Here is an 18,299-nt window from a genome sequence, read left to right as displayed (position 1 = left end):
CGGTCTAGACTTCATGGTTTAGAACTGCCCATCTTCAAAAAGAAACGCCAGACTCAATCATTTAACATTTTAGAAGCTGTAACTTGAAAAAGTAGCAGAATTACAAATAAGGTGTCACATGAACACATGTTCCTACTTATGGAGCCAAGGTCCTCCCTAAGGGCCACCCCAGCTTGGACTATGGCTTTTCCCGGGGCCTCTGCCTCTGGAACCCCGCCCCCTGGTCTGTGGCAGCACACCTGAGTCATGTATGTTCTGTGCATGAGAGTTTGTGGGCACCTCTCCGGCACTTACACCATGCCCTGCATGAACAGGAACTCCATGACCAACTGCCTGATTGCCCCCGATTCGAGATGACAGCATAGGACACTCCAAAGGGCCTGATCTATGTGATATAAATTCCTACTACACAGCGGGGATAGACTGTTAGTTCTTCAAGGTTCTTCAATGGTTCTTCAAGGTCATGGGCACCCAAAGACCAAAAGGAGCTTAAGCTGAGAACCAGGCTCCCAGGTGGAGAAGAAGTAGCAGCATGGGCCTGTAGGAGCCACTCACTTCACTAATTGGCCATGAATATGGATGAGCCAGGACTGCCTCATACTGAGGAGGCACTCAATAGACCACCAGCTAGCCGGGGCTTTACCACATTACCGGTATTTACAAATGCAGGAACAAGGTATTCAATAGGGCTCTTACATTCAGGGAATTAATTTCAGACAGCTTTATTACAGAATTAGCATTCATTGCTGCCTGCTTGGGAGAAAACCCACATAGCTACCGTGGGCTTTGGGAGAGGGTTGTGAAGCAATCCCAGGGCACAGGGTCTGGGCCACGGGACAGCCCCACGAGGTCTTCTGCCCTCATGGGCTCTGGAGGGTATGAGGAGGTGGACAGGGAGGCTGGGGGAGAGGACTGGCTCTTCTGGTCTCAGCCTGGCAGCCTCAAGCCTGCTCCACGGCCCAAGGCTCTCTGGATGAAGGGGTCGTTCTTCTCTGTCTTGCGCACCAGCTGCACATTATCTCATCATCACACGGGCTGCCCCCATCTTACAGGGGAGAAAATGGATGCAACAGAGGACACTAACCCACTGGCTCCCCTTTCTGTCCCTCCACTGGACCTACACCTTTGCTCCAGAGACAGGCCGGCTGTGTGGGGGCCCTGTGCTGTCTGAGCCAGGCCCTGATCATCGGATCTGGGCAGGAGCCCTGACTCGTGCCTGGCTAGGAAGGAGGGCCAGGCTGTAGAGGAGTCCCAGTTGGCTTCCGTTCCCGGGACACAGCTTCTCATGTGTCCTCCCCCAGAGGTGGAGACGGGGACTGCACGGAGACAGCTCTGTGTGCACTGTCCCTAGTCTGCCCCCAGCGAATCCAGATTTCCAGGTAAACAGAGAGAGAGATATTCAGGGGTCTCAAGAAGCTACCTTGCTACGGAAGTTGTCTGCCAAAGGAGCCAGTAGGAAGCCCCTCCCGGGACCCCAGAATTCAGGGTATGTGCTATGGAGACAGAAGCTTCCAGTACCATCTTCCCTTACATATCAGACCACCACCCCTTCTCACGAAGTTTCACTGGTGATGGAGGAGGGCGCCACACTGACTCTCTTCTGGGCTTTGTTTTGATAGTGGAATCAAGGTGGCCTCTGAGCTTGGTCTTCACATAAAAAGAATGGGAAAAACCAGCATCCTCTACACCCCTACTCAGGGAAGCTTTCCCGCAGGCGAGATGCGAGAGGCCACGCTCTGTAAGAAGGGTTTTATAGCATGCTTGAGAAGAAGAAGATACAGGACGAGTCCCGCTCCGCGCTCTGGGCACGGACGACCAGAGGCCAACCACGTAACAGGGCACAAAGCCGGAACGGGAGGGAGGCAAGCCATGAGCAGCGAGCGCACTGCGTTTCTTAAATCTCCTCGTCAGGACTGAACAATAGCACTGCTCTGCTGAATATCTAGGGTTGGGACAGCACGTCTCTTAACCAGGGCTATTCAGGGGGTGGGGCTTGGTAATTAAGTCAGAGGCGGCCCAGGGTGGGTGTAATAAAAACGGGGAGCACAGACTTAGCACTGACAGGGGGTACGAGTCAGAGGCCAGAAGAAACCTCACGTAGAAATTTGGGGTCTGCCAATGCCAAGAGAAACACACGGGAGCACTACAAGTCACGCAGGCATGAGGGGAAGCCCTCAAGCCATCCAGAAGACCTGGCTTCTGCCAGGGGAGCCCAGGGGTGGGGGCCCCCAGGCTTGTGCTTCTATGCCCATCTCCACTCCCACAGTTCTTGGGTATGACATGAACAAACCAAACCCTTCCCACCATCTCAGATCCCAAACACGGCCTTATTTCTGCAAATACAACACCCCCGTTCGAATTCTAAATCTATCAGCATGCCAGGGTGATCTCATCTACCTAACAACCAAACTGCTGGTCTAACTTTCTGGCGGAGTGGGGCAGTGGGGAGGAGGGACCATGCTGCAACCTGCTCCCCAGGCCTCGTCCCTCTCAGCCCAGCTCTGTCCCAGAGGTGTGCTGGAGGCTGGTCCGGCCCTCCCGACCCCCAGCACTTACTTGAGCATGTCTTTGTCCTTGTTGAGGTGCTGGAAGAAAGAAGGCTCACAGATGAGCTGGTTCTCCTGGCACACCTGCTTGCAGGACTGGCCGGGCTCAGCAAGCTTCACCTGCAGGGCGCTGAGGGGCGGCCACATCACTTGCCCGTGGCAGAAGTCCTACAATGACAAGGAAGCCATCAGTCAAGGGAGCAGGGACTCAGGCGGGGAGTGGCCCAGACAAGGTGAGGCAGCCCACGGTGAGAGTGGTGAAGGCCAGGAGGTGGGAGGTGGACAGGCTTGGTGGGAACTGGGCTCCTCTGGAACGTGTCCTTCGGCCAGGTCTTCGCCTCTCTCTGCCCAGCGGATACCTCGTCCACAACAGGGGGACAAGAGTATCGTCCACACAGGGCTTGAGGATGACAGTAACATGTGTATAGCAACATGCCTGCCAGGAACGGTGGCTGTTCGTTACCGGCACCTTCCGTCTCGCTATCTGAAGCCTCCACCCCTGAAGGTCCATCTCTGGGCCCACCTTCCCCAGCCGTTCTATTCTTCGCTCTAATTCCGAAGGCTTTTTCAGCACCTACCTAATGTGGCAGTTACCTAGCAGGACACTGTTTGGTGAGTGCTAGTTCTGACTTCATAAAGTGGAGGAGTCCACGGGCACCGCAGATGGAGCCTGCCATGGGGCCGGGGCCTTGGTGGGGGCTCAGGGCTCGGGAGTTGAAAACAGTTGTAACTGCACGAATTCAACAGCTACGGAAACAGCCTGGGACGTGTGACAGGAAGTGAAGTAACCTGGCAGAGAGAGGCGCCCACAGCCCAGCAGCTGCGGGGGTGCCTAGAATGGGGCAGGGCCAGTCACTTGGAAGCATGTCCAAGGAAGACCCGGGGTGGGCAGAGGGGCATGATGCGCGTGGGCCAGGAAGCCACCTGTGTGGCTCAGCCAACGGGCAGCCCGGGTGATGAGCACACAGACCCAGTGGGGCTGGAGAAGGGGCCGATGAGGAGCAGGGAGCTCTCCGACCTGCAACCCCAGGCTTTCACTCCGGCTGTACCCTGAGCAGGTCCCAGCAGTGGGAACTCATGCACCGGCGGCCCCCGGATCTTGCTCTGCTTACACACTGGATCTGGAATCCTAGACAGCTTCTGGAGTCGCTGGGCTGCCCCAGCTGCAAAAGGTGCTGTCTGTGCGGGGGACCTGGAGAGCCAGGCCTGCTCCACTGTTTTGGGGGTGGGCGAGCCCTCAGGGGTGTTCAAAGCTGTTCAGGATCCTGGGCTCTGATTTCCACCGGTAGGAATTCGCCCTACAGACATATGGGGACACACAGGATCGAAAGAAACCTACACAGGACATCACAGCAGCATTGTTAGAGGAGATGCAAGAGGTCTGAAATAATCTGAAATATTTCACTAACTGTTTAAACACAAACAATACTCCAAAATGTAACAGATTTCCATATGCTGACATGGAAACCTCTTCAGGACATCCTGAGGGCTGAAAGCAGCAGAGTGAAGGATGCTGTAGAGTGCGTTTCCATTTATGTCAAGCACGGGGAGAAGCTGGAAAGGTGCTTATAAACGTGCATATGCTCCTACGAGAATCTATCTGGTTGGCATGGGGGCCACTGAGAAGGGAACGAAGGAACATGGTCTGGGATGGTAAAGAAATTCACTTTCCAATCAATGTCCTTCTGAAATAGTTTCTTTCTTCTCATGTTTCCTTTCCTTGCTCTGTGCAGATGAGGAGTGGATTTGTAATCTCAGGGTTCTGGGCTCCCGGAACTGACACCCGCAGAGGAAATGTTTCATTCCCCCCACCCCCGGCTGGTCACGTGGAGCATTGCAAGTGGGCCTAGAGTTGAAGGCGGCGCCTGCCACTGCCCGGGCCCTTAGCAATGAAGTGGGTGCAGCCCCGGAAAGCAGGCCAGAGCTGCATCCAGGAGGGCGCTTTTGTATTGCGTGCATTTTTGTTTTTTTTAAATTTGTGCTTGTATGACTTTTAGTGAGCAAAAGAACACAGAAAAGAGCAAAGGGAATGCCCCCCAGGCTCTGCAGGAGCCGGCTGTCCATCCTGCCTCATTAGGAAAACGAAGATACTGATGACTTCCTAAGGCTTCTGATTCGCCCTCTCTCCTTCCTGGAGGAGGTGATGCTGTTGCGTGCTGAGAAAGGCGACTGGTGGGTAGTGAGTACTCAGTGCTGGGTTCCATTCTAGTCTCCTCCAATCAATGATGGGGACCCAGCAAGTAAGGCAAACCCGCTCTGCTCCTCCCCATGACACGACTCTATCGTGAGGGGACTAGACTCCTTGAGAGCCGGAGTTTGGTGGCTAACAAACAGAAAACCTTCACTGCATGTTTGAGACACCCTGAACGTGGATTCACAGAAGCTGAAAACAGAAGATTCCGCAGAGCCTAGCAATGCAGAGATGACAGAAATACACTGGATTATTTAGACACATGAGGACCCAGCCTAACCTTCTGAAAGTGATGCATGGCAGGAGGTCGAGCAGAGTGGTTCCACAGCCCTGGGCGCCACCACAGACCAGGAATGGGGCGGGAAGACCCTATCTGACTCCTCAGATTCATGACGATCTTTTTTTTTTTTTTTAAAGATTTTATTTATTTATTTGAGAGCAAGTGAGCGAAGAGCACAAGCAGGGCGAAGGGCAGAGGGAGAAGCAGGATCCCCGCTGAGCAGGGAGCCCGATGTGGGACTCAATCCCAGAACCGTGGGATCATGACTGGAGCCGAAGGCAGCCGCTTAACCGACTGAGCCACCCAGGTGCCCGATTCATGGCGATCTTGAGCACCAGTGTGTGCTTGCTAAGCCAGGGCGGCACAGTAACCCTGGGCTGGGTGCTGTTACTAAGGGTGACGGCATTTCCCACAGCACCCCGAACAGGGTCACGGTGTTCACTGGTTGCTGTCGCTCTCTTACCTGACAGCATATGGAAGCTTACTGGCTGCCTTTTGGTACTCTGTCCATCCCATGAGGATGGCTGTCACCAAACAGGAAGAAGGAAAACACATCATGATCAATGGAGTTATTGATCAGAGCTGAGCGGGTGCACAGATACTGGGAAAAGATTAACTGTTGCTTTTCGGTTTGTTTCTCTGGCTGACTAATGCAAGCAACTTGGCTTCTACTTCTTTAGAGGCAATCTGAGAACATCTATAGCCTTTGAGTATTATCATAAGGAGATTTTAAGTGCAACGCCAAAGCCTATGTGTGAGTGTACAGAACGGGCAGACATCCAGGAAACCAAATCAGATTACACTGTACATCACTAGAGGCCACGTGAGGATTTTTCTCCTTATTTCCAGGACTCAGCGCGGCCCACCGCTGGATGAGGCTGGGGACCTGGACACCCACGGCAGCCAATTCTGGCTTTTACAGCTTGTAAGAAAACACAGAATGTCTCTTCTCAGACGACACCTACAGGCAGTTAGGGCTGAGGGTACAGCTGTGCAGTCCGGTGGACCCTTAAGAAGCGGCTTCTCATTCATTCTCAGCCTGTGTGGAGAAAGGTTCTGCTGTGTTAGGCCAGGGTAAGTGCTTCAAGCCGGAAGGCCCGGATTTGAGCTGATGGAACCGACCGAAGGCCGGTCAGTACCAGGTGCTTTATGGATGCTCGGCTCCTTGCTCTCGCCCGTCCACGGGGGGATTGCCTCTGCCCTGCATGGGGGTTGAGGCACTGCGGTGTCGGCACCGGCAGAGGCCGGGCAGCCCTGGATAAATGGAGCCCAGCACCTCATGTGCAGAAAGGCGCTGTGGGGTCTGCACGGAGGGACGTGCCTTCTGCAGGCGGAGCTGCCCCGCTGGCTTCTTAGTCAACCACTACAGCCGAACTGTTCGAGGTTCCCTTCAACAGTCAGGCTTATGAGCTCACTTTCACATGAGCTTTTGGGCCCCAAGCACCCTGGCTCATAGATCACCGCGGGCTGGTCTGGCATCCTCTCAGGAGTCTGTTTTGGGGGCCAGTAGGATAAGAAATAGTGCAAATAGCAGGAGGACCTTTTTAAGGCTTGGTGAACCATCTGGAGAGCCTGAAGGTGTCCTGGTAAGCATGACGCCAGGTGGGGCGGAAGGGAGTGTGGGGCTGAGGGATGCGATTCTGGCCTCCAGGCAGGGGACGCCCACAGATGGCCTTCAAGCTCTCTGCTTTCGCATCTACAAAGGTCCTTCAGTCCTTATAGAATTCCGGTGAGATAAAACGAGGTGACTCCTAAGGAGGCACCTAGACATGGTAAAGATAATATTCCAAGGTAGACCCTTATTTGCTCCCAGGTCCAGAGGGAACATGCCGAATTGCCTGGATGAGATATGGACAACTGACCCATGAAAGCCATCTCTTTGTCCAGCTACCCGCAGGGCACCACCGAACCAGCAGCCCCAGTCATAAGCCTCTTCTCACGTCTGGGTGCCGGCCCGACTGGGTGTTCACGGGAGGACAGAGGTGAGAGCGAATATGTCAATGCTCACCTGCCTCGTCTCCTCCTCTCACCCATCCGCTCATTCATTCATTCAACAAAATACTTGCGGAGAAGCAGAAAAGCCTAAGGGTTCAGAACTGCTCCCCCACCCCCAACCCCTTTGCAGTTTCGCTTTCTGCAGTTTCAGCTCCCTGTGTCAACGGTGGTCTCAAAGTACATGATCCTCCTCCTCCTGACAAATCGTCAGAGGGCCAGCAGCGGCCGAACGCTATGTCACAGCACTTCCATCATTCCCCTACTGCATCTCCTCATGCGGGCGTTTTATCTGTCAGCATCACAAGATGGGTGAGCATGGGACAATAAGATACCGGGAGAGAGAGCACAGTCTCATAACCTGGATTACAGTATATTGTTGTAGCCGTTCTATTTTATTATTAGTTGTTGTTAAGTTCTTACTGTACCTAATTTATAAATTAAACTTTTATCACAGGTATGTATGGATAGGAGAAAACATAGTATATACATTTGGTACTACCCGAGGTTTCAGGCATCCCCCACAGACCAGGGGGACTACTATGATGCTTCTTAAGTGTTCAAAAAGTACCTGAGATAAATAACACCATCTATAGGTTGGCTCTTACTATTACTACATGCAAGGGACTTTTCCAGGCCCTTGGGTACTGGTGAAAAAAAAGGAACCACCAAACTTCTGCCTTCATAGACCTTATATTCAATGAGAAAGACAGAAAAAAAAGTATATATATATATATATATAAATATAATATGTCCAAAGGTGGTAAGTGCTCTAGACGAAAATGAGGTGAGGAAAAAGGATTGAGACTGCTGGGGGAGAAGGTGTCCAGATAAAGCACCACTGAGAAGGGGCATTTGAGAACAGACCCAGATACTTGCAACTATCTGGGAAGAACATTCCAGGCAGAGGCAAACTAGGATCAGAGGCTGTGACAAGGGAGTGTCTAGCAGGCTTCCAGAGCAGCAGAGTGTTCCACGTAGTAGGAGCTGAGAGTGTGCAGGGTGGGGGCCAGAAGCAGCAAAGGTGGGGTCCCGGAGGTCCCACAGAGTCACTGCACACAGCTCTGGCTGTTAAATGTTGAGGCCAACATTTAAAGAATTACAGAACAGCAGAAAACAGATGTCCAAACAGGATGTAAAGGCCACTTAGTTAGAGTAGGTAAATGATTAACTCTGTGGGGATCGGCAGTGTGGCGGTGGAAGCAGTCAGAGAAGGCTTCCAGGAAATAGGGACTTCTGGGCTGGGTTTTGTAGGCTGAATAGGAGCTAGTGGCTTCCCACAAATAGAGTGCTTTGCAGATAGCTGGTGCACAATATAGAGCTGCTGAACTGAATTGAATGGTTTTGGCATCCTGGGGCTCTGACAGTAGAAGCAGAAAGGGACAATATTCTACCTCAGAGAGGCTTTCTACAGCCAGGATGAGACGTAATAATCTCCAATCTGGTTAACGAGGCCACTTAGAACACAGAACATCTGCATTCCTCTCCAACAATTATTTCACCCAGTCACCAAATTCCCCTAAATTTCACTATTCTGAAATTTTCCTGCACTGACTCTAATAAGAAACATTTATCGTCAACAACTTTAGGAGAAAAAGCAGCGTTTGCACAAGTGAAGACAATTTACTGGGGAACAGAAGGGAGCTACCTTTGTCACGAAGGCCAAGTCACAGCATGGAGAGAATGTGGCTCCCAGAAACAGCCAAAGAGCAGAGATGATGGGGTGCTGCCCCCCACCCCTCCCCATGGGGTGGTGGCGCTGGCCTGCCCCTCTCTCCTGGTTGTTTGTGAAGGGATCTCCTCCACAAACCCTCCAGCCCCCCAGTCCCGGGCAAACCATTAATAGAGTTACTACGCCCATGACATAGCGGGTGCAAGTGGATTTCGGCAGAAACTCTGTGCAGCCAAGAAGACAGGTGCACATACAGGTCTGGGGGCAGATCTAGAGGAAGTAAGGCCAGGAATCTGGGGGGAAAAAAAGACAAAAGAGAAAAAAAGGAAGGGACAGGTTGTAGGCCTTGAAATTGGGGTTTGGGCCAAATTCCACCAGCTATTTGAGAGGTAAGAGACACGTTTGTTATTTATGTTATAGCTGGGAGATCCAGGGCCTGGCACAAAAAAGGTGTGCGATAAATATTGACTGACTGGATTAAAGACATTTCAGTTGCCCATTGGTATCTCCCATTCTCGGCCTGTGCTGTCCTCAAAGGAGTGAACTTTGTCCCCAGGTGGCCGCTGGGCTGATGGGAGGCAGTGGGTGTGGATTTGTGTCTCCAGAGGCACAACTGAAGAGGTGGCTGTGACGCTGAGCTGTTGCCACCCATCTCCATGGATGATCTCTACACATGCCAACAAGTGATGATGTGACCCATCTCCATGGATGATCGCTACAAATGCCAACATGTGATGATGTGACCCATCTCCATGGCTGATCTCTACACATGCCAACATGTGATGTGACCCATCTCCATGGATGATCTCTACACATGCAAACATGTGATGATGTGACCCATCTCCATGGATGATCTCTACACATGCCAACGTGATGATGTGACCCATCTCCATGGATGACCGCTACACATGCCAACAAGCTCACTCCTAAAGGAGTTAGCCCCAGACCTCTCACATCCTCTAAACACACATCCACGGGCGTGGGAATGTTCATACACTCTTCACAACAGCCCAAAGGTGGGAACGACACCCATGTCCGTCAGCTGGTGAATGCATAAACAAACGCTGATATATCCACACAGTGGAACACTATTCAGCAATAATAATAAGAATAATAATAGTAATAAAAGAAGTACTGATACATGAACATGCATGAACCTCACGAATATCACGCTGAGTCAAAGAAGCCAGCAATCACCTGGAAAAGGCAAATCTCCAGAGACAGAACACAGAATCTTGGATGCCTAGGGGCTGGGGCAAAGACTGCAAATAGGCACAAGGGAGGTTTTTGGGGTGACAGAAACGCTATAAAACTAGACTTTGGTGGTAATCGCACACCTCTATCAATATGATTAGAAAATTGTTTAATTGTATCCTTACATGGAGTGACTTTTATGGCCTGTAACTTACACCTCAATGAAGCTCTCTAAAAAGCATACCTCGGGCGGGTGCTGGGCTCCTGCAGCAGCAAGTAGCTGAAGCTTCCCGAGGACCTACTCCGTGGCAGGCATTGCTCTTGGCCCTATACCTGCATTAATCTATCGATTCCTCCATCAGCCTTTTGGGGTGGGTGGTGGTATCCCCACTGCACAGAAGCAGCAACAGGACCAGGAGGTTAGGAACCTGCCCGAGATCACAGAGAGTGGTGGTGGAGCCGGACTCCAGGCTCCAGCACTTAGGCATTCCTCAGCCAGTGTCTCTGGGATCAGGAATGGCTAGGCCAACAGTAGCTGTCCACTTCTCCAAAGAGCAAACATTCCCCAAACGAGGGCCAACCCTGTCCCCTTTTCAGTGCCTCTTCCTCTTCCCCTGCAACCTGTCTCCTCCACCACCACTCCTTGCTACCCTGGACTATCCGGATTCGCCACCGGGCTTATTCTTGCATCTAGAACACTAGCCGGGGAGTTCAAGATGGGCTTGGATAAGCCAGATTTCCTAGGAGCTGAAGCTTATTCCACAGTGGCTCTTGAGGTTAATTCCTTTTCCCCTCCATAACCCGGAATGCTTTTCACATGAATTACACAGCTCTTTGCAAAATAATGTGAGCATAATCATTCTGTACATTTACAGGATCTTTACAGGAAGTACAGAGAATAGGAATGAGGAACACACGCATGGTTTTCAGAAAGCAACCTGAACATTGCCATTCCTTCAAAAGAACCTGTTCTATACTCTCTGGCCTGAGGCAAATACCTAAATCTTTCCCAAGAAATGCATCATGAGAACCTTAACAGACCTGGACACTCAGGTTAGGGAAGGATAATGCTCTTGATCTGAGATTACAAGGGATTTTTGCCCCAGTTCCTCCCCAGCTCCTGGAGAGAGCACTTCTTACAGAGTGCTGACTTGGAAGAGCATGCAACTCAAATCAACATTTCCAGTACAGCAAAGCAGTGGTGGTGTGTGCAGGGCAGGGGCATTAAGGGAAAAAAGCAAGTGGTTTCCCTCAATCAGGACTCTTTCCCACTGGGTGAGGGAGCCCGGGGTTGGCTGGGTATGAGGTAGATTTCCAGCGGTCAGCCACTCAACGGAACACTGAAGCCTGGGGCTTTCTCAACTGCTGTCAATTGGCTTCCCCTGGCTCCTGTGGCCTTGGGTGAGGATGATGGACAACCTTGAAAAGGTTCTGAGATAAAAGCTTCCTTGTTCCCCTTGCAGATCACACGGAAGACTCTGAAGGCAGAGATCAGCCTAATTAGGGCTACAGCGCTCCTACAGTTCCAGGTTCGGGAAACTTGAGCTGCCACCAATCTTCAGAGCTCGAGGCTTTCCGTTCACACCAGAAACACCCTTCACTCCAGTCTCCCTGCTCTTTGATGATATTCTAGCTGCAAAAATAATGAACACCCCGAGCTCTAAAATACTGAGACCTGGAGAGAACTGTTAGAGGCTAAAGCCCCAACCTGTGACTCAATGGGGTCTTGACTTCCCATCTCCCCTCTAAAGTTGGGGTAACATTATGGCTTCAACAAATTCCTCCAGGATTTGTGAGTCCTGGGATAAGCTCAAAATCGGCCTCTTTCTGGCTTGTGTAGCAGCACCGAGAGAATGCTTAATAGGAAATGCCCCCCACACAAGATTCCTAGAAGGATTTTCCTAAAATACCAATCTGAGAGTCTCACTGCCCTCATCCTGCATTAACACTCTTCAGCTTCCTGAGGCGCCTGGGTGGCTCAGTCGTTAAGCGTCTGCCTTCAGCTCAGGTCATGATCCCAGAGTCCTGGGATCGAGCCCCACATCGGGCTCTCTGCTCAGCGGGGAGCCTGCTTCTCCCTCTCCCTCGCTCCCCCTGCTTGTGTTCCTGCTCTCGCTCTCTCTCCATCAAATAAATAAATAAAATCTTTAAAAACAAAAACAACAACAAAAAACACTCTTCAGCTTCCTGTTGTCCCACAGTCAAACCCGCATTTTTCGGCTGAGCCTCAGCATCTCCTCATGAAGTGTTTCCTCCTCTAGCCCTGTCTCTTACATCATCTCTCTTAGGTGACAGCTAAACTTCCCACGGTGAGCTCGCCATGCTTTCTCTTTTTTCCCCCAGGCCTTTACATCTTGACCTGTACAGTCCTTCTCATACCCCCTCAGTCTGCTGTCAGGACCCATCTCCCACAAAATGCTGCCAGACACACTCTCCCCAGCTCTCCCCCTTTCCCGCTCTGCAGGCTGAGTGGTGCGATCCCTAAGCATCCCGGTGACATCACTGTTACAGGGCCCAACCCTATGGGGGTGGCACTGCCTGTGGGCCTGACTGGCTTCTCTGGGAGGCCCGAAGCTACCTGAGGACGGGGACTCGTCCCCTGACATCTTCCTGACCCCCCAGCCCAGTCCACAGCGCACTCCAGCTGACAGACATTTACCCAGTGGATGGGGGAATCAACCATAGCCGGCAAAAGAGAAAGCTCTGGATTTCTGAGAACTGTGGGCTCTGCAGGGTCTGTGCTGAGGAGCTAGTGGGCAGCGCAGTTTTATTAGCGTGTATCCCAAATCATAAAGTCCGAGATGAGCTTCCTGGCTCCTGGGATGCATGAATGAAAAGCACAGGCACGTGCACACACTCTCCTTTAAATGGGAGTTACTGTGTACCTACTGTGTGCCAGGCAGGGCGCTTGGGCTGTGGGGGTGAATGGACCAGGCATGCTCCTGCATTATGGAGCACTGTGCCAGGGCACTGTGGGGAATGGCACCTTCCTGTTGGAAAGGAAAGCTGGTAATAGATTTATAGACAACGGACCACATGAGAACTTTAAAGGACTGGCTGCGATTCAAGAGTCTTCAGATAAACTTGATGAAGAGTCTTCTACGTGGTGGTGAGTAAGCATCTTTCCTGAGAGAAAGTGGAGACAGGAGAGGAGGAAGTGGGTTTCAGAAGCGGCTGTGGGGACCCTGGTACAATCTTAGCTCGATTCCTGTGATGGTGGTAAGAGGCAGGAGAGCTTAAAACTCCCTGCCAGAGGAGAAGCCGCAGCTCCTCTCGGCACCTGCGGGAAGGTGAATGAAGGCAGGAAGTCCAGCTCCACACACCGGCCCCCGCCTGCTAGGACACGCCTGAGCTCAGACCAAACCAGCATCGAACCCGGAGTCCACGACGTGTGAGCCCACGACCGCAAATCTTGGTCCCCGTCATCCAGAGCGTGGGGCTATTCCTGCCACCTCCCGGGATACTGTGAGGACTGAGCGAGACAACGCGCTGGGACGTGTTCGGTACGCACTGCAGTGCAGTCTGCACATGAAAGGCTGCCCGGGTTAGGGTGCTGATGTGGTCACCGTCAATCAAGGCACTACATAAAGACTGAATGAAGCGATGATTCAGATGCTTAGCTCTTGTGGTAAAGTCGGGTGAGTCATATTATATTGTATTATATGACATCACAATATAATTATACACTGTGACAGGATACATAATATCATCTATTAGGTAATCAACAGTATCAGTTTGCATTTACGGAGCACTATGCGCCAGCCCTGTTCTACGCACTTCCTGCCCTAAGAGGTCTACTATTGCCCTTATTCTACAGGAGAGGAAACTAAGGCCCAGAGAGGCTGAGTAACGCACCCAAGTCATAAAACCAAAAAATTGTGAACCCAGATGGCAGGGCTGCAGAGCATGGCCTCTGGCCACGAACAGGCACCCAGAATATCAGCACGCTGCCCTGAAGCCTGTGCCCACCACTCTCCCTCTCCAATAGCAGCATCCAGGACTGCCCGGGGCTCTCCAGCCTGTCGCCGCAAACCTTCCCTTAGAAACCTACCTGGGACCTCCGGTCTACACCTACTTACATTTTCAACACACCATTGCTATTTTAGCCTGCACGGTCCTCATCCCCTATTGTGTAAAGATCTTTTGATCATCCCAAGACACTCTGCTTTGCCTTTTAAGAGGAGACCCCCTAAAATGTGGTCAAGGAATTCATACTGCCCTGCCCACAGGGGTTCTGAATCTGTCTATTTGTAGCTCTGAGCTGCTTTTGAGGACTAAGGAAACAGAATGATGCCAATGGTGCTCTTGGCCTTTACTGCCATGAGAGCACAAGCCAGAGTTTGCAAGCTCTGTTGGGGGTGGTGGACTCTTGGGCCCCCCTCCCCCACTTTAGCACTGAAACCCTCCTTTTATCTGTTTTATACTTAGGCTTCATGTAAAGTTTCATTTGAAAAGGGGTCGTGTTTGAAAAGATATTTGAAAACCACTAAAAAGTCCTAACATATTTGGAATTATTGAACATATATTAAAAGAATGCTTAGAAACCTCTGGTTTCAGCCCCTGCTGTTCTTAGGGTGAGAAACGAAGATCAGGCAGGATCAGTGAACAGTCTCTCTGTTCCTCTCCCCACCCAAGTCCTCGTGATGTCCCTCCGAACCCATTCAGGGCACAGGTCTGATGATTCAGGAGGGCTTTACCTTGACCATCCAGTCTCTCCCATTCTAAGTTTCCATTTTGACCTTCCACCATCATAAAGAACATTCTTTTTTAATTTTTTTTTATTTTTAAGATTGTATTTACTTATTTGACAGAAAGAGAGAAAGAGTGTAAGCACAAGCTGGGGGAGCTGCAGAGGGAGAGGAAGACGGCGGCTCCCTGTTGAGCTCAATCCCAGAACCCTGGGATCATGACCTGAGCCAAAGGCAGACGCATAACTGACTGGGCCACCCAGGTGCCCCCAAAAAGAACATTCTTAACCCAAGGACAGACTAAGTCCCTTGGGTGACCATGACAGTGCATGCTTCAAAATTCCATCAAGCCATTACCCAGCTTCTGGAGTCTTCCAAAGCAGGAAAATAACCACAGAAACACGATGAGCTCTTAGCTGTTCATGAGAGCCCCCTGGTGTGATGGGTTAAAAGGACTTCTGAAGAGCCTTACCTGTTTTTCAATGAAAGCGTTGATTCTCTGTAGCATTCCCTCACATGTGAATTCGTATGGCATATATGGCTCAATCTGTGGAAATAGACCATGGTATCATGAAAGAGGAGGACACAGAACCTAGGACACTTACCCAGTCCTCCCCTGATTCACACACACTCATCTGCCTCAAGAGGGGCTACGACTATGAACTCGGATGTCAACAGACCTGGGTTTACAAGCTCACTCTGCTCCTCACCAGCTGTGGGACCCTGAGCAAATCACCCCCCATCTCTGAGCTTCAGGTTCTTCATGTGCCAAATGGAGAGAGGAAAAATCTACCTCTTTTAAGCTGTGGTGAAGGTTATATGAAAAGAAAAAAAAGTAAAGTGCTTAGTTTGGTGTCTAGAACACAGTAGGCATTCCCCAAAAGGTGGGGAGTATCACTGGTTAGAGGTTAAGCTCCACAGGGCAGGCTCCATGGCCATAGGGCTGTGGGGCTCATGGAGGAATACAGCAAACACCTGCTGAATGGATGCATGCTCAATGCTATGAGGGCACGTGATGAGTGGTTAAGGAGCCAGGATGGTGACAAAAGCACTGGTCTGCACTTGTAGGTGAGGTTAGCACATACCTAAAGAACTTGTGGGGCAGAAACAGAGTCACAAAGTACCACAAAGAGTTCAGCCAAGAGGCCCAGGAGGCTATAAAGTCAAAGCACACTTCCACTCATGCTGGGCTTTTAAAGCCAGCTAGGATTCCAGCAAGCCAAGATGTGGAAGCCATTCCAGGTAGAGCGAGTAGTAGGAGGTGAGACAGGCAAGAAGAATAGCAGGTGGGTAGAGCTTGGGATCGCAAAGGCTGGAGAGACAAGGCTGGGAAGAGGTTCACTGGATTTCCACAAAAGGATTTCTATACTAAGGAGCCCAAGCTTTATTTGAAGGCAGGAGGAAATCCCAGAAGGTGCTTCTCTGGGGTGGGGGAGGCAGTGTGATCACTGTTTGGACACCTGGGGAAGGAGAAGACATGGGGGTTTGCTCTCTGCTGCACAGCGCGTGCCAACACTATGAGGCTTGTGTTTTGGGGGCATCCAGCAAGCATTACCAACCTGAAATGGAAATTTTACTTTTACACTTGGGACAAAATCACTACCAATCCAGTCTGACAGCTTCAGAGAGCCCAAGAGCACCTGGGAGCAACAGGATAGAGGGCCGCTGCTTAGACCTACACTTGCCGATCTCAAATTTACAGGGTGGAGAGCTGGAGAGAACACCTGTGAGCTGAGGCCTGTGGAGAATGGGACAGTTGACAGAGAAGTCATCCTCCCGTGGGCAGCCAAGCAGCTGGTCACAGGGCACCTTCTCCCCCTTTTTTGTATGTCGATTCACACGTTACATATGAACTCTTCTTTAACCATGACTATTAATTTCATAATACATCTTCAAATCCACAATCATATAATGCATCACACAGGTTTTATCTCAGCCATCCCTGCCTACATCCATCCAGAGAGAGCTAAAAGAGGCTGAGTCATAAGTATGATACTACCGGGGCAGGACTATTCTGCAAGAACACAGGTCATCTCGTTCCGCAATAGATCACCTCAGAAGAGCTCAAAATACTTAGAAAACTGACTTCAATGTTGCAAGCCTGCTCCTTCTCACCTCAAGCTTTTGCACGTGCTGTGCCCTTTCCAACCCAGACATAGCTCTTCACACCAAAGGCAAATTTTTCTTTCCTTTCAAAGGATATTTATTTACTCAACCTGTGGGTGATTCCAGAGGCTTACTAGGACTGGTCTACAGATAGGTCTCCTCTCAAAGGTTCACAGAAGGAACAGAAAGAAACCACAACAGAGGACTTGGCATATCAGGCTCATTTATGTGGTGACAAGTAGAATTTCTGGAGTGAAATAACCATTGATGGCCATCTGTCACGACATCAACAGATCCAATTATGTGGTAGGAAGGAGGCTGAATATTCAGGGGCCATTCCTACAACTTATTCCAAAGGGCATCCTTTAGAAATCCTTTAGAAATGGAAATGAATTATCTCAAAGGGCAATAAATTATTTCAAATGCAATAAATACAGAAAAATGGCTCTTCCTGTGTCCTCCTACTAACCAAACCCAATTTAACCAAAGGGATGCTGACTCATTAATTACTTGGTGGCCTGTTCACTGTTTTAAATAATATGAAACCAAATGACTTTCCTATAAAGGAAAAGCAAACAAACAAACAAAAAAAAGGTAACTGTATTCTTAAACCACCCCTGCCAATGGGTTCCACCAGCCATCCTGCTGTGGACAGGAACAGGGCCCTTTGTGTGGGAAAGTTCTCCAGACTCCTGGCTTTGGATATAAAAGAACCCTGGCAAGCCTCTGAGGTAGGAGCTATTGTGGGGACTGGGGCAGGAGGCCTGGGATAATTTTCTGCATGATAATCCTTCAGGAACAAGTCAAGGCCTCCTTGTGGAATGGAATGAAAGGGAATGCTGAGAGCACATCCAGTTATGGAGAAACCGAAGTGGGGCCAGTTGTGGAGAAAGAGCGAAAAGGACCGCTACTCACATGGCCACAGGAAGGAAGCCTGTAGGCTACACTGTGTACTTCCTGCTGGCCCTGGAAACCTTCCATTATCTTCCCACCTTTTCCTTCCTTTTCTCTTTATCTCCCTTCTTGTGAGATGTCCTGTCTCTTCTAGTACCCACTCACTGCTCTAAGTCCGAGTGCAATTCCTACAGGGAACTGCTCTCAGAGATCAGCTGACCCTGGACAGAGGTGGCTTGGCATCACTCAATGAGAGGTGGTCTTGGAAGGTACCAGAAGACCAGAAGTTGGGTCCTGTCTCCTCTATCTACTAACCAGAGGATTTTAAGTCAGACATATTCTGCAATTTCTCTTGATGATTTCAAATGTAAACTAGGTCATGCCATTCCCCTGCTCAAAACTTCCTGTCATACTTAAAATAAAAATCCAGAATTCTTAGCATGACCTGTTTTAAAGGCCCTACACATTCTGCCTCCGAGGGACCTTTTTTATGGTCTCCATTATTTCTGATGAGAAGTTGGTGGTCTTTCATACTGTTATCCCCCTAAGTGTAATAAATTTTTCTCTGGCTGCTTTCAAGACTTTTTTCCCTAATTTTTTTGTTTTCAGCCGTTTGGCAATGATGTATATTTGTTTTTCTTCATATTTATCTTGCTTTGGGTTCACTGAGCTCCCAGGATCTACAGGTTGATGTCATTCATTCATTTCAGAAAATTCTTAGCCATTATCTTTTCAA

General features: G+C 50.3%; 1 protein-coding gene across 8 annotated transcripts in view; it reads right to left on the bottom strand.

Moving 5' to 3' along the window:
* Positions 1–18,299, bottom strand: part of MGAT5 (alpha-1,6-mannosylglycoprotein 6-beta-N-acetylglucosaminyltransferase) — a 557,249-nt gene that overhangs the window by 8,989 nt on the left and 529,961 nt on the right. For all 8 annotated transcript variants that reach the window (XM_078070704.1, XM_078070706.1, XM_036106945.2 and 5 more), the window contains 2 exons: positions 15,036–15,110; positions 2,557–2,714 (listed from right to left, as the gene is read on the bottom strand). In XM_078070704.1, coding sequence (XP_077926830.1) covers positions 2,557–2,714; positions 15,036–15,110 — 233 coding nt within the window. The remainder of the gene's footprint in view (positions 1–2,556; positions 2,715–15,035; positions 15,111–18,299) is intronic.

This window comes from Halichoerus grypus, chromosome 4 (genome assembly GCF_964656455.1).
Source record: "Halichoerus grypus chromosome 4, mHalGry1.hap1.1, whole genome shotgun sequence".
Taxonomy (NCBI): domain Eukaryota; kingdom Metazoa; phylum Chordata; class Mammalia; order Carnivora; family Phocidae; genus Halichoerus; species Halichoerus grypus.
The sequence above is the reverse complement of the archived record's forward strand: the minus strand, read 5'-3'. Positions and strand labels throughout refer to the sequence as shown.